Genomic DNA, 23228 nt, shown 5'->3' on the forward strand with positions numbered 1-23228 from the left:
ATACCATGCTAATCCATCCGCCTACTTTGTCTTATTCAGTCATCCTAATAACCTCATAAGGGAAACAAGTAGATCATTTCATTTTCACAGACGATGATGCAGGTTCAGAGAGGTTAAGTAGCCTGGACAAAGTCACATAGCCAGATGTGCAGAATCAGGATTCTATTTGACTCCAGAGCCCAAACACTTGATTCCCTTCTTCATTCCCAGATGCGCTCCAATTTTTCAGTTTCTTTATCCACCTGAACTGAGTATACTACATAGGAGGCTTACACCGAAACAGATATTAAATAGTAGCTAAGCAGCACAGCATTTTTGTGCAATTTACACACCCCCGACTGGGTCCTACTTAAAGCTCCCTTAGGGAAACAGAACCACTGAAATGAATTTGCAAACCAGCAGCATGGAAGTTCCTGTCTCTGTAACATCAGGATAAAAGCTCTGGTTCTGTCTTCAAAGGGGAAATTGTTAATTTTTTGAAGTGTCCAGTTATTGCTAGGACTAAATCTCAAGTATTTGGTGTGCTTACTATCCCAAAGTCCTCATGCCTACATCAGATGAAATTTCTGCAAGGATCCCCACAGGATTAATTCCACAGGATTCTCGAGTTTCTGAAACAGCCAGTGTCTTTCCACTGCGTTATATTTGCTGCCCTCTTGTGGGGAAACGGTGCTGCTTACAGCAAAAAACAAAGCAAACGAAAAAAGAACGAAGAGGACAAATTGCTAGTGGAAGAAATAAGAGTTAACTCTGGCTTCCTTTCAAATAGAAACTGACCTATCAACTGGCCCCTTCACCTTTTCTATAGCTTGAGGCTACAAAAACCCACATCGTCTCACACTCAACCATTACCTCAAGTTCAAACACACACACACACAGGTGGTCTTTTGTGTTTTCTAATTACTTAAAAACACCACTTCTGGACTCTTACAAAAGCTTATGAAAGCTATTTGCCTTAAAGAAAGACTCCCACCACTTATCCTATGAAAATTTGGTGGAGTTTCATTCGGTTTGTTTTTTTAATGCTTGAACTAAAATGAAAACTTCAAGCCACACCTAGTACCTCATCTTTCAAAACTGAGGATAAGTCCCACGTTCCTCCCCTTTATCTCGGCGAGCCCTTGTGAAATCTCTCCTTGCTGATACCCAACCATCGACAAGCCACTCTCGTCTAACCAGGGATTCCTGGGGCCACAGTTCCCTTAATTGGCCAGCACAAGCCACAAAGCCCTTGGGACCGTGACAGGAGGCCTTCTGGACATAGACGCAGTCTTCTGCAGTTAACCCTCAGCAGCTTGCCCCAGAGCTTCGTTGGGTACCCCCACAGTGAAGTAAAACCTGCCCAGTTTCTCAGCATCTTGGTATAGACAGTCTCCCCCACCTTCCATCGATTCCGACCCTGAGTTTTCCACCAGCTGAGCTCTATCTATACTAGGAAGAAAACCACATGGCCACTGCAAAGATCCTAGACTTCTTTCCCCTGAAGGTCATTAATGAACACTTACAGCAGTCCTCAACCCTCTCCCCATCTCTCTCTCTCTCCTCTCTCACACACATACACACACTCCACCCCTGAGCGTCACTAGAATGGGAGGGACACTAGAATGGGAGGGACGCAGGGAAGTGGGACAGAATGAGGAAAAGGATGGTCAAAGCACTCCAACGTCCTCAATCTGCAAAAACCTTTTGCCCATCATCCAGTAAAAAATCAACACAGCCAAGAGAAAAGTGGATTAAAACATGCAATAGCTTAGGGGTGCCTGGTGGCTCAGTGGGTTAAAGCCTCTGCCTTCCGCTCAGGTCATGATCTCAGGGTTCTGGGATTGAGCCCCGCATCAGGCTCTCTGCTCAGTGGGGAGCCTGCTTCCCCCTCTCTCTGCCTGCCTCTCTACCTACCTGTGATCTCTCTCTCTCTCTCTCTCTGCCTGCCTCTCTGCCTACTTGTGATCTCTCTGTCAAATAAATATATAAAATCTTTTTTAAAATTGGGGTTATGGACATTGGGAAAGGTATGTGCTGTGAAGTGTGTAAACCTGGCGATTCACAGAACTGTACCCCTGGGGCTAATAATACGTTATATGTTTATAAAAAAAATAAAGATTTAAAAAAAGAAGATATGGTCCATAAAAAAATAAAATACCAAAATAAATAAAAATTTTTAAAGAAAAAAATGCAATCGTTTAAACAAAAACAAACAGCCCACCAGCACATTAAGAACGTCATCGGTCAGAAAAAGATACCAGGCCATACAATGGAAACGTTTTCATTACTAGATGGGCACAAAAACAAAACTTGCTAGCACTGGGAGTCGAAAAAGGAACAGGGAAATGGGCGTTATCGCACTGTGACTGTCGGTGGAAGTATAAGTAACTCCAGAAGTTTGGAAGGGCACTCTGGCACCATTAAACCGTAAACGCACTGCATGGGAGCCGCAGGAGACTCACCACCACTCCGGTTCTCCTCGACCCCTGAGCCCGGGGCTAGAACGTCCTCCCGTTGCGCCCCCCAACTCCCTCCAGAAGCGCTTATGGGCTTGGGCTCCAGCCAATGGCAGCGCAGCGCATGAGACCCCGCCCACACTTGCCCTGGCTCCTTACACCTGCCAGCTGAACCCTCCAGCGCATTTCCCCTTGCAGCCTGCTGGAACTTCCCCCTTGCAGCCTGCTGGAACTTCCCCCTTGCAGCCTGCTGGAACTTCCCCCTTGCAGCCTGCTGGAACGGCGGCCCGTCTAGGACAACCTTGGCAGCCACGGGCTGAAAATGTCAGCACTTCCACCCACTCGGGTTCCAGAAAGACTGCAATACCGGAGGATCCTCGAGAGGATATATTTGCCCCCGACCGCAAGGGCTCAGGAGCAAGAAACAGACCTCCATTTGCTGAGCCATTATTGTATTTGGTCTGTCGGTTACAACAGCTGGGCTACTCTCGCTAATACATGTGTGTGCGCTTTAACTCAAGATCTCGCTACTAGGAATTCGCCTTAAGTTGGAACATACATATTTGTATAAATACGGTAACAAGTCAAGTGTCCACAGAAATGGGGAGTGATCAAATCATGTATGACATGTCCTTACCATAGAGGACGATGCGGTGTTACACAGAGTGATAGATCTGTAAGCACTCAAATGAAAAGATTTATAAACTCTATCGTTAAATGGGGGGAAAAAAAAACCAAAAATGGAGCATAGTGATAGGTAAGTGCATACACACTAGGGGAAGTATCCTTTTTTTCTGGAAAGACAGATGTGATGATTAATTTTATGTGTCAGCTTGACTGGGCCATGGGATGCCCAGATATTTGATTAGACATTATTTCTAGGTGTGTCTGTATGGCACAATAAAGTGGGAGAAAGCTGACTTGGTTCTTTGCCAGACTGTTGAGCTGGGACATCAGCCTTCAGCCTTCACTGTTCCTGGTGCTCAGCCCTGCAGACCTGGACTAGAATACACCCAGGCTCTCTGGTTATCAGACCTTCAAACCACACCACTGACTTTCCCGGGTCTGCGAGCTGGAGATCTGCGACCGCAGATCATGAGACTTCTCAGCCCACACAGCTATGTGAGCCAATAGTTCGTAATAAATCTTTTTATATCACATACATCATACACATGCACTCATGTGTGCACGCAGTAAGAAAATGAGAACACCGAGCCCCCTGCAGGGAGGAACCAGTCCTGACTCCTTTGATGATTGTTCAGACAAGGGGTGAGAAAGATTTAAATCCCAAAGATGAAAGCAGGAGGAATCCCCTAAAAGCCAAAGGACATGTGCTGGGAATCCAAATAAAATCAGCTAGGAATTCTAGGGCTGAAAATTTCATTCCTTGAATACGATTTGCCAAGGCTTTACTCTGACTTCTCACTGTCCCGACGGCTGTTGAGTCTTGGCTTATAGAGAAGATATTGTCTGTATTTCTTGTGCACATAATTCTAATCTTAATTTAGATTTATCCCTATGCTTGTGCCTTTTCTAAATTCAAAGAAATGAGGATTCCGCATGGATAAAATTTGAAGGTTCAGTCCTGTCCTGTTTCCTTCAACTTCTAATCCCTTTTCAACACAATCTCTCAAGCCAGAGTTCCTGGAAGTCTGGAAATCTGCTCTTGATAACTTGCCTCACTGAAATGTTCTGCCTGACGGCTACCCAGACTCTCAGCCTCCACCCAAGAAAAGAGATATGAATTAAACAGATAAGACCAATGACTTCAAACACTCTATCCTTCAGAACAAGCTCATCAAAAGATACACAGTGCAATGACCAACTAGCTGTAGGCACTTCACAGCAGCCAAATGGTATCGATTTTATGCTGATTCATTAAAATTTCAATTATTTTTCTCGTCTTCTCTGAACTCTCACTGGAGGTGGGAAAAAATGAACCGTGAGAGATTTTTTAAAATCATGGTAAGCCTAATATCCTGTCTTAACCTTAAAATATCAGAATAACTGAGTGGAAAGCACAGCCTGGTATATGTCTGAGGGTAAGGATATCTGACAAACTTGATATATTAAAACTGTGGGAGGCAGAATTCATGATTCTATCTAGTTGAGAGTCTGAGATTCACTTTTTCACTAAGCGGTCCACGAAAGCCTGCCATTGCCACACTTCAAATTACTGATGCAATGACGGCAAATTAATTATTTGGCAATGAGTCTACAAATACGAATTGCTCAGGAAAACACATTGCACTGGGGAGTTTCCAAGTCTGTATCACTTTAAATGTAGATGTGACAAGGAGAGGGGGGAGGGGCAGAAATGACATACACATGCACCAGCACACACAGAGACTCAAGCAATTGTTTTCGTCTTTTTTAGAAATAAGCAAAGTATACACAAGGGTCTCATGAGAAATTATGGGAATGATTCTCTAAAACTTTAGACACATTTTATTTTAGGGCCCATACAAAAAACTACCATTGCTTTTTTTCTTTTCTTTCTTCTTTGTTTTTTTAAACATTCACCATCTTTTCTCCACCAAATGGTCTTAGATTATCTGACAGCTTCACTCTAGCCCTGGAAGTGTTTAAGTTTACCGGTAAAGATGTCCTGCCTTCAGAGAAATCTACAGGAGTAATACATACACAAAGAAAGGGAGGCTGGATTTCCAGGATTCTTGGAGAAAAATCACTCTAAGAATGGAAATGTACTCAGGAAAGGAAAACGAGGGGGAAAAACCTGGAAACCATCCTTTAAAAATGTCTAGAACACTTTTTTTTTTTTTAATTTGTTTATTTACAGCATAAGTAGAACACTCTTTCAGCACCAAACCATTGAACAGCACTGCCCTGATGTGTCTCAGGTTCACTCGGATTATTTGCACACCATCGAAAGCTCTTGTCAATTACCTGTGTCTAAAATGTGGACTCTGACGTTTGAAAGGGTTTTATTAATTGATCTCAGTGGTGCATAATGAGCTTAAAGGGCTTACCTGCGTGTCCCCGGAGGTGCTGGCTCGAGGCGGACATCAGCTTACAGCACACCATCAACACATAGGCCAGAAAGAGCCAGTGTGACAGCAACACTGACTTAGCACAGACTCTCATCCTGCAGAGAAAGCAAGACACGAGTCAGTGAGGGCTCAGGGAGGTGAGGCTCTGGGGCAAACACGCAAGCACGAGCTGGGGGAAACTGGAAGAAAACAGCAAGTGAGAGGTGCTTGGCGCCGGACTTCTTTTCCCCCAAGGACACTGAAGGCAAATCAAACCTGATTCCCACTGTGCGTTAACTCAATTTCCAATGAACGCTTCTTATAATTACCAGTTTTCCAAGTTAGCAACAGGCTTCAATGAGAAGTCTATTTACGAAGCCCCACTGTGTAGCCTGACTTTTCCTCATAGAACGTGGGGGTAACATACTATTTTATATCATGAAATTAGAAAGCTACACACGAAGAGCTGGATTCAGATAAAATAGACATGGTTTCTGCATCTCAGAGAAACCACAGAAATGGTCACACTCAGCCTGAGACTTTTCTCCTGGTTTCTCTGAGTGTACATTAATAAATGATTTCTTTTTTTTTTAAGATTTTATTTATTTATTTGACAGAGAGAGATCACAAGTAGGCAGAGAGGCAGGCAGAGAGAGAGGAGGAAGCAGACTCCCTGCGGAGCAGAGAGCCCGATGCGGGGCTCGATCCTAGGACCCTGAGATCATGACCTGAGCCGAAGGCAGCGGCTTAATCCACTGAGCCACCCAGGCGCCCCTAATAAATGATTTCAGTCTCGAAGTTTGGTGGGAATATGGCCAAGTATAGGCGAATGTAAAATAAACTTAATTTCTTATGGATGTCAACAGATGAACACATAAAGATGTGGTATGTATACACAATGGAATACTATTCAACCATGAGGAAAAAAGGAAATACTGCTGTCTGCAACAATTCAGATGGACTTTGAGGGCATTACACTAAGGGAAATAAGAAGGAGAAAGACAAATACTGTTGGATCCCACTTATATGGGAAATCTGAAAAAGACAAACTCAGAGAAGCCGAGTAGAGCGATAGTTAGCAAAGATTGGGAGGTGAGAAAAATGGGGAGATATTGACCAAAAGGTACAAATTTTCAGTTACAAGATTAACCAGTTTGGGGAGCTAATGTACAGCACAGTGATTATAGTTAATAACTCTATCATATACTTGAATGTTGCTAAGAGTTGATCTTAAATGTTCTCATCACAAAAAAGAAATGGTAATTATGGACAGGATGGAGGTGGTAGATAATGCTATGATCATCATTTTGCAACTTATATATATATCAAATCAGCACATTGTACATCTGAAACATACACAATGTTACGTGTCAGTTACATCTCTATACAGCAAAGATAAATAAACTTCACTTCATGCAGATGGACAGTATCAAAACAGTTGCTTAGACAACTGAATTATCTAATTTGGTTCACAAATGTGTATGTACGTATAGTCTACTATTCTCAAACAAACCCAAAAGAAATGAAATAAAAGGAAAATATCAAAAAAGCATTTTCAGGGTACGTGGTGTGTGGCTCAGTCAGTTAACCATCCAACTCTTGACTTTAGCTCAGGTCATGAACTCAGAGTCCTGAGATCGTGCCCCGAGCTGGACTCTGTGCTCAGTGAAGAGAGTGTTTTGAGATACTCTCTCTCCTTCTGCCGCCCCCCCTCTAATAAATAAATAAAATCTTTTTTTAAAAATGCATTCTTCCTTCAATTTTCTTCTTATTGTAATTGAAGGATAGTTGACATCTCCACTAATTTTCTCCTGTTTCTGACATTTTAGGGAAATTAGAACTAGATTAACTTTTGTTTGCTATTTTTTTTTAACTTTTTCAAACAAAGTGGGACAGAGAGTTTGGCATCTGAAACTCCAGTGACATTAGGTTCTGCCTGGCACAGGTATCGTGGTGTCTATGATATCATTCACTGCATCGGGCCAAGGGAACCCCGTATATTTATATTTATATTTATTATTTATATATGTACACACACATGCATACATATACATGCCATGTATAAAGACTGGTTGGAGTCTAATTTGCCCCACTAGAGGCAGAGTGCCTGAAGTTCTGGAAGGAAGGGTCTCAGAGACCAGCAGCATCTCGACCAGAACCCTAAGACTGTGCTTGAGAGAAAGCACAGCCTTGGGGACCTAGCACCCAAATCACAGTCCAGAGAACAGGTTCTACCCCACCCTTCTCTCTGGGCCTCTCACAATGTAGTCAAATAGATCTTGTTGAAAGGTATCGTTCCGTTCATTGATGTGAGACTCACTCTGCCTTTGAAGTAGCCAGGGCAAGACAAGGTTCAGGGATCATATTTGAACAACTCCGCATTCAAGGAGACACAAAGTCTTGGCTTCTCTTTGCCCTTGGCCTTGGAAATCCTGAGCATTCCAAACTGACATGGGAACATCAGGTCTCTCTGCTTGAAAGGCCCTGCAGGTGCTTTGATTTCTCAAAGCACCACCCTCTGTCTCCCCAACTTCACCTTGCACACACGGGAGATAGACACCCCAGGAGCAGTTCCAAAAGTGGCAAAGAAAACAGGTAGGGGGGGGCGCCTGGGTGGCTCAGTGGATTAAGCCGCTGCCTTCAGCTCAGGTCATGATCTCAGGGTCCTGGGATCGAGCCCCGCATCGGGCTCTCTGCTCTGCAGGGAGCCTGCGTCCTCCTCTCTCTCTGCCTGCCTCTCTGCCTACTTGTGATCTCTCTCTCTGTCAAATAAATAAATAAAATCTTTAAAAAAAAAAAAAGAAAGAAAAAGAAAACAGGTAGGGGTCTATGTGAGCTTCGGTACGAACACAGCTGCCTCTTGAACACCACGTTTGAACTGTGTGGGTCCACTTACACATGGAGTTTCTGCCATACATTGTGGTATTATAAATGCATTTTTCATTCTTAGGATTTTTTTAAAAGACTTATTTATTTGAGGCGGTGGGGCAGAGGGAGAGAGAGTCCCAAGCAGACCCAATGCTGAGGATGGAGCCGGATGCGGGGCTCAATCCCACAACCCTGCGATCAGGACCTGAGCCAAAGCCAAGAGTCAGACACTTAATCAACTGTGCCACCCAGGCATCCCTCTTATGATTTTTTAAAATAGCATTTTCTTTTCTCTAGCTTACTTTATTGCAAGAATACAGTAGGTAAGACATATCATATATAAAATACGTGTTAACTGACTGTTCATGTTATTGGTAAGACCTCCAATCAACAGCAGGCTCTGAGTGGCTAAGTTTTGGGGAAATCAACTTCCCCAACCCTCGTGTTGTTCGAGGATCAGCTGTCATTAATTATACTGTCATTTCAGGGAACTGATTACTGATTTATTACTAATTAGGGAAAACATGTAGTTTCAAAATTCTGCATTCGCTGACTTTGTGGATGAAGCTCTCTGTCCCACCCATAATGTCTTTAAAATTCCAGTTGTTAACTCCAATATTAGTTATTGATCAACTGTCACAAAGTTTCTTCCTGCAAGGTCAAAAATTCAAATGCCCTCAAGTGAATGAGTAGCTGGCAGGCCCTAAGGCCCTGGTGAGTGGCAGGGACTGTGGAGGCCCGCCCTGGAGACCCAGCTGGGGGCAGCTGTCACCACCCCAGACTGTCACTGTAGCGCAGAAATGTGAGGCCAGGGATCCCAGGACTAACTTCTCAAGAGAAATTGGACTCTGGTATACAATTTGCCCAGTTTATATGTTGGCAACTAATTCAGTTTGTTTTATTTTTAAAACAGAGTGCAAAATAGACCAAGTAAAACACATTTTCAGACTGCATAAGGCATCTTGGCTTCCAGTTTGCAGCAAACTTAGTGGCCCCCAAACAGAGCCTTTGAAGGAATCAGATAAATGGGGTATTCATTTCTCTTCCAACTTAACAAATAAACTGCCCAACTCAGCAGTTGAAATGATATGGACATGGTTTCCACAGTTTCTAATAGTTTCCTTAAGTCAGAAGTCTGGCACATTCTAGCCAAGTCCTCTGCTCAGGGACTCCTAGGACTGACATCAAAATGTCATCTGGGCGTGTCCTCAGCTGGAGGCTCAAATGGGGAAAGAATGGCTTCTAACCACCTACACACTACTGGCAAAATCCATGTTCATAGGCCCGTATAAACGAGGTCCTATGTTCTTGCTATCAGCCAGGACCTGCTCTCAGCTCTGAGAGGTGGCATCCTGAACTTGATCACATATGTGGACCCTCCCCAGGCTGCTTCAGTCTGAATCTCCTCTTCCAGGAAAAGCGGAGTCCTTCACTAGAGCTCACCTGGTCAGGTCAATCCTATCCAGGATAATCTCCCTTTTCATTAATTCAACATCAATATATTTGAGACCTTAATTACATTGACAAAATCCCTTCATCTTGGTCATATAACCATAACCTAACCACAGGAGGGAACCCCCAACATATTCACAAATGTGCCCACACTTAAGGGGAGGAAATAACCCAGGTCATAGACACAAATGGGTACAAGTCTTAGGAGCCATCTTAGAACTCTGTCCACCAAAAATGGGCAGACGACCCAATCACAAAAATTTATCCATACACGTGGTTTACAAACGTCCAACTAGGTATTCAATCTAATTAGTTTAAATGATTAATCACACAAGTTAACCTCAAGATTTATATCACTGAAAATGGGCTCTGAGGAAAACATTACCCAAAGGGAACGTGCTCTCCCTCACTGTCCTTTTCTTCAGCTGTCACTCCCCAGTGCTGCTGGACTGACCTGAGGACAAGCATCCCTCTTGCCCAGTCCATGTATCCACCATCAATTTTCTGAGATGTGAGCAGCGTTGCTGAGAACAAGTATGCATTGCTCTCTCTCCCCGTGCTAATAAACCCATCAGACACAAGCTGGTTCAGAATCCCATCTTCTTGTTCTTAATCCAATTTCCAGATGCCCAGATCCCTATTGTCTTCTTAATTCTTTTTTTTTTTTTTTTTTTATTTCTTTGACAGAGAGAAATCACAACTAGGCAGAGAGGCAGGCAGAGAGAGAGGAGGAAGCAGGCTCCCTGCCAAGCAGAGAGCCCCATGCGGGGCTCGATCCCAGGACCCTGGGACCATGACCTGAGCTGAAGGCAGAGGCTTTAACCCACTGAGCCACTCAGGCGCCCCTGTCTTCTTAATTCTTAACCCTCCACTGAGTATCATTAAATACTTCTCTTCTGCTTCATGGGTTGGCTCTCCTGCCTCTAACCATAAAGTCCCACACAATTTAGTCTCCAAATTCAGACTAGGTCTTTCAGGTGGTCTCTAACCTCTCCTATCTAACATACCAGTGAAATTTGGTTTCCCTATTAGTCCCTATATCACCTAATCCTGTCTGGAAGGGTTTTACCAAATTGGGGAGTATGTCTGAGATGATCTGAGTCCCAAGGTTGGGAATTGGTGAGCAGGAGGGTTATCCAGGGACAGTCCAGAGATATCACCTATGGAAGGGGAAAGCAGGGAGGGAAGAAGGCAGGACAGGAGGAGGAAAAGGCCCCCGATAATCCAGTGGAGAGTTCCAAAGCTGAAATGCCCCTTCTCAGCAGTTCCAAGCTGGGGGCCAACGCTTTATCCTTTCATGTTGACCCATCATTGGATATGAGCTGCCCCTAAAAAGATGGTTAATTTTAGGCAAGGGGGCTCTCTGAATTGCGAATAATTCAAGGAAGCTGTAGGTCATCTTCTGCAGTTGGCTGTATCCTCATTCCTAAAGGGGGTAATAATCCTTTCATTCCAGAAAGGGACTCGGGGCCACGAGGGAATGAATCCTTCTGCATCACAGCATCCATCACCATCCATCTTCAAACAGAAGATGCCATGTGCAATATGCGTAATTTACTTTGTAAGGCTGTGGAGTCATCCTCAAGAGAAGACCCATCCTCCGGGGTATAAGAGACTGTGCCATGCCCATTAAAATGTCATAGGAAGAGGTTTCCTATAGGAAGCCGATCCCCTCCTGGGCCTGTTTTGTCCTCAGATCCATTCTTTTCCCTTCCCCTAGGTCACTCCCATCAGCTGTGTTTTCCAGGCCCCTGAATCAGCTGGATTTAACCAACAGGGGATAGTAGCTAGAGCCTGGAGGGTGGAAGAAAAAGGATGGGGTATTTCTCCCCACTTTCTCCAACCTGAGCAAGATGTATGGAGTGCTCATGTCTCCTCCAAAGTGCCAGCTCCTGCCAGGAGACTGACTCTGGTTCTAGCTCCCACTGCGGGTCCCCTCCCCTCGGTGCTGGCAAATGCTACTTCCTTCCTTTGTCCAACCCAGGGGACGGTGTAGCTTCCTACTGCTCCCTATCTCAGGGCTGCCTCTATATCTTCTGTTTGACTTCTCTGACTCTCCCTTTATTTAGGTTCCCCGCATTCAATTCTCTCTGTCCCACATTATCAGAATGGTGTTTTCCAACGAAAAACCCCAAACCTGATGTCTTAAGGGCAGCCATTCCAACCTGTGGGGATGATCCCTGCTCCATCTGCGTACACGGACAATTCCATGTACAGGTTCCTGCGTGAGCTTGCAGTGCCTTGAGTGTGTGTTTCCTTCACAAGAGCTATCACTGCCGGCAGAAATGCCAGGGGGCGAGTGGACAGGATTCAGCCATCATTCTTTATTGTAGTCCACAATCCAGACAACCCAGTCAAGGACCTCTGACCTACCACATCTAACATCATTCTTCCACTTGGATTTCTTCCCCCTTGAACATTTTGTTCAAACGTAAAACAAAATTGGTGTCTCTTTAGATTTTACCTTTCACCTGCTGAACAGCCAAAATGCTGCTTTGCAAACGGAAATGATTTCCAAAATAAGAGAAACTAACTAAAACTCGAGAAACTTGATTCCCCAAATACTCAAAGATTCAATGGAAAAAGACACCTTTTACTAAGGATCGTCAACTCTAGGATTCTCCGTTTTGCTAAATTCTCAATGGTTCATAAAGAAACCATCTCTAGGTGTCTGTTAAAATCATTTTACCTTGGTGACTTCATAAGATTTGGTTCCAGTCAAGCACAATTATTTCAAGATGGATTTCAGAGCAACTCCAAACTCCCATTTGTAGCGAGGGCCAACAATTTCTGCAGTTCCAAAAAATTATCTTAGCTTGGAAAGACCTATATAGGAAACAATAAGGACAGGAAGTCATTAGCCTGTTAATGTTGAAATGATACAGATTTCCAGGAGCAAAATAATGGTTGTTTTTTGGTTTTTCATTTTTGGGGTTTTTTTTGCCATGAAACCTGCAGCTTGAGACAGTGGGAGGGAGCCAGATGCAGCCACACGTGTAAAGGGTCCTAATAAAGGAGGGGGGAAAGACACAGAATCCAGTCCTCAGTAACTCATCACAGAGTAGTTAACAGAATACAGTTTAAAGTAGAAGTTATCTCAGCAGCAAAGGCATTCCAAACTTGACAGAGGATCCCCAACCTTCACGTTGCATAATTTCATTCTCTCCATGTCATTAACAAGGGGATGAAAACAGAAATGGAGATGGTCCCTTCCCAAGAGTTCTGCCACTTGCCCAAGCTACACAGCACTGGAAAAACCAGCATGAAGATCTGAATTCTTAGCCTTGTGGGACATAAACCTGCAGACGTTGCTAACCAATCAGTGAGGCTCCTTTCTGAAAAATGTTAACGGGAGGAAGAGAGGAACCGTCTTTCCAACAGAAAACATCACACCAACATACAATGAATGCTTGTGAATACCATAGTTGACACTCAACACACTCCTTTAATGCACAGACCTGAAAGGACTTTTCTACTAGCAAAAACATCTTTGCAAGAAGGATTTAGATGCTTCCAAAACAAAGACATCTCAAGAAGAAAAAAAAAAATGGACCACAAAACGCACCGTTTTTAATACTGCTAAGTTTAAAACATCCCTCCAGTGGTGGAGATCGGGGGAAAAACAATGATGTGCATCAGTAAATACTAAAGTTGCAAATATGAGATAAAAATGATCTTGCGACATGGTCTAGTTACCTTTGAATCCCGTTGAAACCATCACAAACCTGCCACAAAGCATATCTGAGATTTTTCTCTTCTTTAGATATCTTCCCCTGAAGGTAACTACACGAGTTTGCCCAGAGAACACTGTAGGTAATGGGCTTGTAGGCCCGTCCCTTTGGGGCCCGAGGAAAAAGAGTCAGTCTTGAGTGAGTAGCTCAGGAAGGGACTGGCTTTGAGTAACTGTACACGGTATTCGGGGAAAAAATAAAACATTGGCAAATGTTCATCTCCCTCTTCCTCCAACTTTATTAAGTATGTTTGTCCTGATGTCCACCCAAGGGCACAATGTGACCTTCTCTTATCGGAAAGAAGTACATGGTATAATTTATCAGAATCCATCATAATGAACTTCCCACGTATTGGAAACCAAAATGACCTTTCCTGGCTAATATTTATCTTGTTTTCTTCACACAAAAGAAACCACTGGGGATTCTTTTTTCAATTCATTAAAAAATGGATCCATCAGTGAAAAGAAATGTGATCTAATAGTTCCTACGCCAGACAAGGAGCCAGGAGTTTAATTTTAGGCTGAGCAGTAACTCATTCGGTCAGATTTTCCCAGGGCATACCCCGAGCACTGGCTTAAAGGATTAACTCTTTCTTGTCACTTCTTGAACTTGAGTGCATTCAAGGCTATGGAAAATTCTGTGCAGAGCACCAAAAGCATTTGCTTCCGGCCATTTCATTTCTCTCTCTTTTGTTTCCCTGCCATAGCAGAGTGATTTCCACCCATGTGCTTCCATACTCATTTGGTTTTTTAAAATGTTTCAGGTTATTCAGGATGAAAGACACCTCCCATATCTAGACTTAAGGAAAAAATGTTTTCTGGGGCAGCTGGGCGGCTCAGTCGGTTAAACATCTGACTCTTGATTTTGGCTCAGGTAGTGATCTCAGGGTTGTGAGATCAAACCCCACATGGGATCCACACTGGGTGTGGGGCCTGCTTAGGAGTCTCTCACTCCATCTCCTTCTGCCCCTCCCACCACCATCATCTCGGACTTGTGCTCTCTCTCAAAAAAAAAAAAAAGACAAAAGTTTCATGTGCACGGTCATTCTCAGAATGAACTTCAAAGACTCCACATTTAGATGCCAGGCTACGTTTTTCATCTTTCCCCTGGTGTGTTGGTACTGAACAGAGACAATCTCTCTTTTCCTACAGAAGAGCAGGATGCCTATTTATGTTTCTTGGTCCAAGACACTTTGAGGTTCCCAGCCAGAGGAGACCATTCTTGTGATGTTTAATTTATTTCCATTGTACACAGGAAAGAATTCTGCCTGCACTTGGTGTTTTTTTTTTTTTTAATCAAGGAAATAGTGAGGTTTTACCTCTCTTTTCTCTTGATCTATCAGCCCTCACCATTAGTGGGCTGAATCCCCTAAGGGGATTGTTCTTTTGGAATACAGTCATTTACTTGCTGTAGATAAGCACTCACTGAGTATCTTTGTTGATTTTCCTACACCCACCTCACTGCGCACGTGTCAATCAATATAGCATCAAACCCCTCCTCATCTATTTTGTGTAAAAACTTACAGTGATGAAATATCACAGTTCCCTCTAGAATTGGAAGACACAACGACCTTAAAGCTAGCTCTAATCAGGATGAAAAATCAGACTAACTCAAATTTGAGGGACATTCTAAAACGTAATTGCTTTTGAAAGTGTCAAGGTCGTGAAAGACCCAAAAAAAAAAAAAAAAATCTAAGGAATGGTTTCAAATAAAGGAGAGACATATGGCAAAGAAATGCAATTGTGACCAGAAAAAAAATACAATACGCAGAGCTTTCCCCAGAATAAACTGCAAACCACACATACACATTCACAGGAACATACACACATATACACACGCACAGCTCTAAAGGACAGTATTGGGACAATTAACAATTCCTAAATATAGTTTTCAGATTAAATTACAGGGTTGTATCAACATTAAGTTTCCTGACTTTGATCATATTGTAGATAAGAAAGAGAATGTCCTTATTACTAAAAAAATAACACCCTAAAATATTTAAGGATAAAGAAAAAATGTCTCCACCTTATTTTCAAATGATTTTGAGGGTTAAAAAAAATAGAAAGGAGGAAAGGAAGGGAAGAAGAGAAATGTGAATGAATGAGTTCAAAACCAGATGAGCATGACGTGAGTAACTGCGGCATCGGGGTGAAGGGCTTGTGGGAGCTCTTCCTTCTATTCTTTCAATGTTTCATGAAGTCAGAAAGTAACAAATAAGACATTACATAACTAATTAACAGCCTTCAATTCATGAGATAGACAAATATGATTTAGCATGTATTACCAGTCCTAAACCATGAGGAGAGTTGATAGTTGGAATGTTCTGGTTAATTCAAATCTGTGAGCATTCACACCAACTTGTTTGTTTGTTTGTTTGTTTGTTGGAGGTTTGGTGGTTTTTTTTTTTAATATTTTATTTATTTGAAAGAGAAAAAGTGAGCGACAGCGTGAGCTGGGGATGGGGAAGGGTAGAGAGAAAGGGAGAAGCAGGCTCCCTGCTGAGCAAGGAGCAGGGACCCCCCTCCCAATGCAGGACTCAATCCCAAGACCCCGAGGTCATGACCTGAGCCAAAGGCAGATGCTTAACCAACCAAGCCACCCAGGCACCCCCCCCATTTGTATTTATTTAAAAAGCACTCACAAGGTGCCTGGGTGTCTAAGTCAGTCAAGCAACTGCCTTCCGCTCAGGTCATGATCCCAGGGTCCTGGAATCGAGTCCCGCATCGGGTTCCCTGCTCAGCAGAGAGCCTGCTTCTCCCTCTCCCTCTGCCTGCCTCTCTGCCTACTTGTGATCTCTCTATATATAGCGCTTTGTCAAGTAAATAAATAAAAATCTTTAAAAAAAAAAAATGTCATTGGAAGCCACTGAGTTTCCGTGATTGAAAAAATAAATAAATAAATAAATAAATGAATGAATAAATACAAATTAAAAAAGCACTCACATAGTGCCAGGCCCTGTGTCAAGCACTTTAAAATATTAGTTCACTGAACAGTTGGATTTACATATATCCTGACATACAGATGAGGACTGTAAGGCATAGAGAGAAGAAGGGATTGCACAAGGTCACTCAGCTAGCAAGCAGCTAAGCCAGGATTCAAATCCAAGCCATCTGACACCAAGGCACTTACTGTTTTAGTTCCTGTAAAATCATTTCCAAAAAGAATTAGTCCCTCTTTGTGCTTTAGTAAATAGACTGAAAATAAATCTCTCTTGCTTTGGGAATTCAAGACACTGATCAGCATCCTAAAGATGAGAATTCTGTTTGTGGAAAAATGCGTCTAGGCAATTGGACTGAATTTGCAAGCAGATCAGAGCTTGGAGCCAAGGCGGTTTTCTATTAACCCCTCAATAAGTTTTGCTTCATCTCTGAAAAGCTGGTGAAAAACAGTGATTCAGAGTTGCTGTGAGGTTCTGATTTGCTGCAGATTTATTAAAGGCTTACGTCATTTTCCAAATTAAGACCAAACCTGCAAGAATTCTAAAGTCCTTGAGTGCTTAAACTGCCATTTTTCAAACAGATGGGAAACAACCACACTTCAGATCAGAACTCCTCTAAAACATTTCAGAGAAAATCTACCAGAGCCAGAACATAACACACGGGGGCTAAATTACTTTTGTTGATTTCAATGAAGGAATTCAGCATCGAAACAAAACATCCACTCAACATCCACTCAACATCCATGCATCCACTCAAACTCATTTCCTGACAAACTCCAATAGGAAAACACTTTTGAAACAATAAATTACAGAATATTCTCTCATAAACAAAAAGCAAAATGTCCCCAAGCTACGAAACAGCACTGCCCTCTCCTGCCTGCCCACTAGCAGAGGAGGGTTCTAGGTTCTACCCTACGTCACCTCCAGAGTGGACACATTTGAATAATTAGCTATTTCCAGACCCACCATCAGTCCAACGGACCTCCCAGAGTGGGATCTACTGGGATGGTCTGGCGACTCCAGTTCTCAGCCCCCCAGGTACCAGGGTGCAAATTGGAATAATTCTTCCAACTATTGATGGAAGACGTGACATCCTTAAGTTTGGACATCGCGGTAAATCACTTTACCACACTAATTTCTATTCAATCAAGACCAAAGAGGACATAAGAAATGTATCCTGAATTAGCAATCCGGGCTTGGGGAGTTAAAAAAAGAAAGGGGGCAGGAGGGTTTTGAGTGGAAACCAGATGAAAAGATGGTCCCCCACAGTGATGTCTTGTCTGATAAACAATGGAAATTTGGAAACAGAAGTTGCCTGCATAAAATAATTCATCATTTCTCCAGGCAGAAATGAGAAAAGATGTTTCCATTTCCAGGTGCTTAAATAAAAAAAACACATTGAATTGTCTTCTGGAAATTTTCAAACAGCTTTTCTGTGAAAATATGTAAAACCACATGTAACCCCTCTCTTGGCAAATTTATCCTGAAACCAGTATTAATGAGCTTCTTCCATTTAAGAGTGGGCTGATGAAGGTAAATGTATTTAATGGGTTATTGACGCTTATGTGAATATATTTCAAACACTGATGCATGGCTGAGGTCTCCACTGGGTTATCATTCATAATTATCACATGACGCATAGAATTACTTCAAATTTAGAGTATGTCCACCATCATATGTTAAAGTGGGCACGTTTTTCTGCCAAAATGTGGTATATGTATGTCATAAATTGCTTTTTTATTGCTTGCTTAAAAACGTCTATGAAGAATTTACCACCGAGCCATTTTACAACATATTAAAGCACGTCGTAAATGAGCCATTAAAGACAATAACTGTGTCTATTAAATATTAAAGAATTTTATAAATGGCATTTTCATTTCACGTGTTACTGGTACCATCTCATCTACATTAGGTGGTAGGGAGTTCTTTAAAAAGGCTCTTCCAGTTGGAGATGATTTAAATAAATTAAATAGACATGCTGTGTTTTTATAAGGTTCGCACACTGTCATTTTTAAGAACTGAGAAATTCCTTAAAACCACAGAGCTGCTTTATTTAAGCGCTGTGGCACAATCCTTTCTAGTGGAATTATGGGCAAACGGTGCATTTTGTTAATGAAGAAAAACTCCAGCCTTCCAGTGACCGTGAAAAGTACAAAAGCAATCATCGCTAAGTGATAATGGCTCATCGAGAGCCTGTGTACATAAAACAGAGAAAACAGCCTGGCAAGTTCCATGAAATAAGATGGACTCACCGAATTCAGGGACGCCCAGCAGGACTCCACAGCTTGTTGTCCAAGTGAAATCGCCCAGGTCTGGGGCTCAACAAATGTGAACGGTAATGGCAATTTAGCCATAAATCTCTCAAGGCCCAATTATCCTTAGTGCAGAGAGGGTTTATTCCTTTTAATTAGCCCAGTGTTTAATTGGAAATTTTCCTCTCATTTCTCATTTTTCAAATAATCAAAACAGAGCGTCCAAGGATTTTAACGTAATAAATGCCCAACAAAAGAATATTTTGAAGGCTGCCCACAAGTCGCCAGGCACTTGGAATTTTTAAGTAAAAAGTTTTTTTTTTCTTTTTTTTTTAAAGGATTTTACTTATTTATTTGACAGATAGAGATCACAAGTAGGCAGAGAGGCAGGCAGAGAGAGAGGAGGAAGCAGGCTTCCCGCCAAGCAGAGAGCCCGATGCGGGACTCGATCCCAGGACCCTGAGATCATGACCTGAGCCGAAGGCAGCGACTTAACCCACTGAGCCACCCAGGCGCCCCAAGTAAAAAGTTTTTATGTGATGTGCTCGAACTGCTACATAAAGAAGATTCATAAAGTAAGTTGTAGATAAATATCAGTAACAGGACGACTTCTGCTTTAATCCTTAGGACCTTAGCTGGGGGACCTTAGCTGGGGTCCGGGGTAGAGGTCGGGGGCGGGGCGGGGGCGGGGATGGTCAGTCGGCATCTGTTCACTTAGATCCAGAATCTACACCTCTTGACAGGAGGGATGATATCTTATGTCTCCTCTACCCTAATCTCTCACATAATGCCCACATCATGGGTGTTACATATGCTTGGTTAAATAAGTGAATAAATGGAAGTCTTTTGTTTCACTCCCAAATGAATGGTCACTTCATTTCTAGGACCCTAAATCCCTCACCTGTGAACTAATACAGTTCAACTAGAAGACCGCCAAGGTGCCTTCCAGCTGTAATAATGACCCACAGAGCATTTTAGGAAAAACATAGTTTTTTCGATAACATACAGCTAGCTCACGGACATATATACACACAAATTCAGCTGTGACAGGATTGCCATGGCAAGGCAACACCCACTGCAGACAATATTGGCCATTTTAATCTATTAGTGGGATAAATGCTTCTTAAGAGCTTAATCTAAACCTTTAATAAATTTCAACCTGAAAATCATCTTTTGTTTGGCAACAGTGCCCTCCAGTGGCCAAAAAAGGAAGTCTGTTGACCGTGCTAACGTGATCTACATCTACAGTTTTTTAGAGAACGTTTTAATTTTTTAATAAAGCCATATTTATAAACAGAATGTAAGCTATCCTTAAATAAACATAATATATTGAATAACTTAGATAACCATATCACACTAAATGGCATCACAAAAATGGTTAAAACAGACCAACATCTTCTAAATGAAATGGCAATTCCTTATATGAAATACTACATAGAGTAAACACAAGACCATATTGGGATTTAGTATTTGTTGCTTCTCTTTGTTACTTCTACAACCCAAGTCAATGTTACAATCTATCAAAAGCCCCCAGGCTATTTAAAGATGCTCAAAATACTCAGACTGAATGCCTACTAGGCTTTACACTAGGACATGCTGGGAGGAAATAAAGAATAAGACTGATTCCCATCCATCCATAAGTGATCGTGTACCTGGAAAAGACAAACATACTCAGGGCAACCAAGAGAGTAGGTCACTGATATTTGGTGTTGTCTTTCAGAATAATAAAAATTAAAACAGGGGCGCCTGGGTGGCTCAGTGGATTGGGCCGCTGCCTTCGGCTCAGGTCATGATCTCGGGGTCCTGGGATCGAGCCCCGCATCGGGCTCTCTGCTCCGCGGGGAGCCTGCTTCCTCCTCTCTCTGCCTGCCTCTCTGCCTACTTGTGATCTCTCTCTGTCAAATAAATAAATAAAATCTTTAAAAAAAAAAAAAAATTAAAACAATGTCAAGAAAAGTAAGATCAGGGAGGACTTCTCTAATCCAGGAAAACTTTCCAGAAGAGGCAACAATACAGTCCGAAGAAGGAATAAAGGAATATTTGGAGAAAGGTGTAAAGAGGTGTTTGGGGATTTTTAAATTTCAGGTTTTGTTTTTTGTTGCTGATGAGGGAAGTTCTGTACACACATGCGGGTTTGTCTTGCTTGGCTCTGATTTGAGATGGTGAAGGAGGGGTCAGGGCCACGGAGGGAAACCACAGACCTCAGGGAAAGAGGGAAAGGAGAGCAGGAGGTAAGGGAGGCTGACCATATGCAGAAGTACCACACAAGAGCTGGAGACAATCTTCTCTGCTGTTTCCATGTTCCTGGGTCCCCTCTGCAGGATTCCTTCAAACAAGCATTTATTTTTATCCACTCTCCTGCTCCAGACCCTGTGTTGGGAGCTGAGCACAGAGGATGGACGAGGTCCTGGGTGTCCCGGGGCTTGTGTTCCAGCACGGGGAGACAGACGGGTAAACGAGCGTGAGTAAGAGAACTGTGGGTTAAGATAAGTGTAACCCAAAAAAGGAAAATGAAGAGGGAAACAGAGACTGGCTGGTCTTGCCGGATGAGAGGCTACCTGGACTGGGTGCTCAGGGAGGGCCTGTCTGAAGCCAAATGAAGCCTGGTACAGTCAGGAGCAGAGAGACATTCAGAGTGGACGGGGGCTGGAAGCTAGAGGAGTGAGGGGTACGAGATGATGCCAGACAGGTCCCAGGGCAGAGGACGAGGGAGCCTGCAAATCATAGGATGGAGTTGAAATTCGATTCCACATGTGCTGTGAGAGTTTTAAAAGGACAGAAACTGAACATGGGCTAGATTTTCAAACGTGCCCTCCAGGGTGCCTGCGTGGAGTCAGTTAAGCGTCTGCCTTTGGCTCAGGTCATGATCCCAGGGTCTTGGGATCCAACCCCACATCGGGTTCCTTGCTCAACAGGAAGCCTGCTTCCCCTCTCCCTTCTGCCTCCTGCTCCCCCTGCTTGTGCTCTCTCTCTCTCTCTGTCAAATAAATAAATAACATCTTAAAAAAAAAAAAAAGGCAGGGTGCCTGGTGGTTCAGTGGGTTGGGCATCTGCCTTCTGCTTCGGTCATGATCTCAAGGTCCTGAGATGGAGCCCCACATCAGCTCTCTGCTGGGCAGGGAGCCTGCTTCCCACCCCACCCCCCGCCGCCTGCCTCTCTGCCTACTTGTGATATCTCTCTCTCTGTCAAATAAATAAATAAAGTCTTCAAAAAAAAAAAAAAGTGCCCTCCAGCTGCAGGATGGAGAATGCCCTCTGACGGGCTAATGCTGAGAGACTACTGCTCCAGTCCAAGCGAGACATGGTGGTGGCTTTAAGGCAGGATGGCGACAAAAGAGCCAGAGAAGAATTCATGTTCCAAAGCCTAAAACAATGCTTGCGTATAACAAGTTCCCAATAAGTGTTGATGAATGAATGAGTGAGTGCCTAAGTGAGCGTGTAGGTAAAACTCTTTTCCCTTCATTAATATTCTCTAGGGCTGGCATCTATCTTACCAGTGAGTGCAATAAAATTACTAACTGACTTATCTATGCCCTCAAGAGTAGTAAAACTAGCAAAACATTTTATCAACTGCTTGTTTGGTGCACACTGAGGTCTCAACCTAGAACTATATGAGAATGAATTTGGACTTGAAACTAATGTAACATTGTGTGGCAGGTACACTGCAATTGAGAGAGAGAGAGAGAGAATGAATTTGGCCAGCTACCTTCCAGGGTAGAACACTGATGAGGCCTTACATACATTACCGAGTTATCTCTGACACTCCGTGTGAAGACAAAACTAATAAACCAACTTACAACACCCAAGCCTCAGGTCTTGGCACCAAGAATGATAGTTTTTATGTTACAGATGTTGCACATTCTAGAGTCAATTATATTTCATTCTTCACTTTAGCTACTAGGAAGGTCAGAGCCAAATTTATCATCTACTTTCCGGAAGTGAATAGAATTTCTCACCATGTACTTTATATACTAAATTTATACTTCGTTTTTCTATGTTCCCTCTATCTTTCATTCCACTGAATACTGTTAAAGGCTTTCTCTAGTCTGCTTTGATGGGGACAAATACATGAGTATATAAACAAGACAACCTTATTTAATATCCTTTAACAGATCGAAAGTTCAATTTGTCCTCTCTCTTCATCCACTTCCCTTTTGTCTACCCATTCTACTCACCATATCAAAAACTCAAAATTCCCACCTTGACACGGCCGCCTAAGGGTAAAAGCATTATTTCTACATAATAAAACAAAAAAGGTTACCTAGACTACACAACACAGGAATTAACAGGCAATGAATCATGCTAGGATTCATAAATGGGTTTCCTGATAGGTAACAGGATGGGAGGGAAAAGGTCAAAGGACCAGTATTGTTTCGCTTCTGGGAGGAACGAAGTATATTGCATACAACATAGGGAAGCAAGCAATGAGGGGACCAGGGAGAAGATAAGGGGCAAAGGGATGGGCTGGGAAGGGACGCCAAGGATACACATTTTACAGCTTAAACAGAGCTCAGTCCTGGTTCACGGTGATTCAAACCAGTCATATCCTCCGAAATTAA

General features: G+C 42.8%; 1 protein-coding gene across 2 annotated transcripts in view; it reads right to left on the minus strand.

The window, feature by feature from the left end:
* The window catches only part of TAFA4 (TAFA chemokine like family member 4), a 189477-nt gene that overhangs the window by 127118 nt on the left and 39131 nt on the right, over positions 1–23228 (minus strand). For both annotated transcript variants that reach the window (XM_045991427.1, XM_045991426.1), the window contains exons 2-3: positions 12438–12574; positions 5429–5544 (exon numbers count right to left, since the gene is read on the minus strand). In XM_045991427.1, the coding sequence (XP_045847383.1) occupies positions 5429–5544; positions 12438–12451 (130 nt within the window). In that variant the 5' untranslated portion in view covers positions 12452–12574. The remainder of the gene's footprint in view (positions 1–5428; positions 5545–12437; positions 12575–23228) is intronic.

This window comes from Meles meles, chromosome 20, assembly GCF_922984935.1.
Source record: "Meles meles chromosome 20, mMelMel3.1 paternal haplotype, whole genome shotgun sequence".
Classification (NCBI taxonomy): Eukaryota; Metazoa; Chordata; class Mammalia; order Carnivora; family Mustelidae; genus Meles; species Meles meles.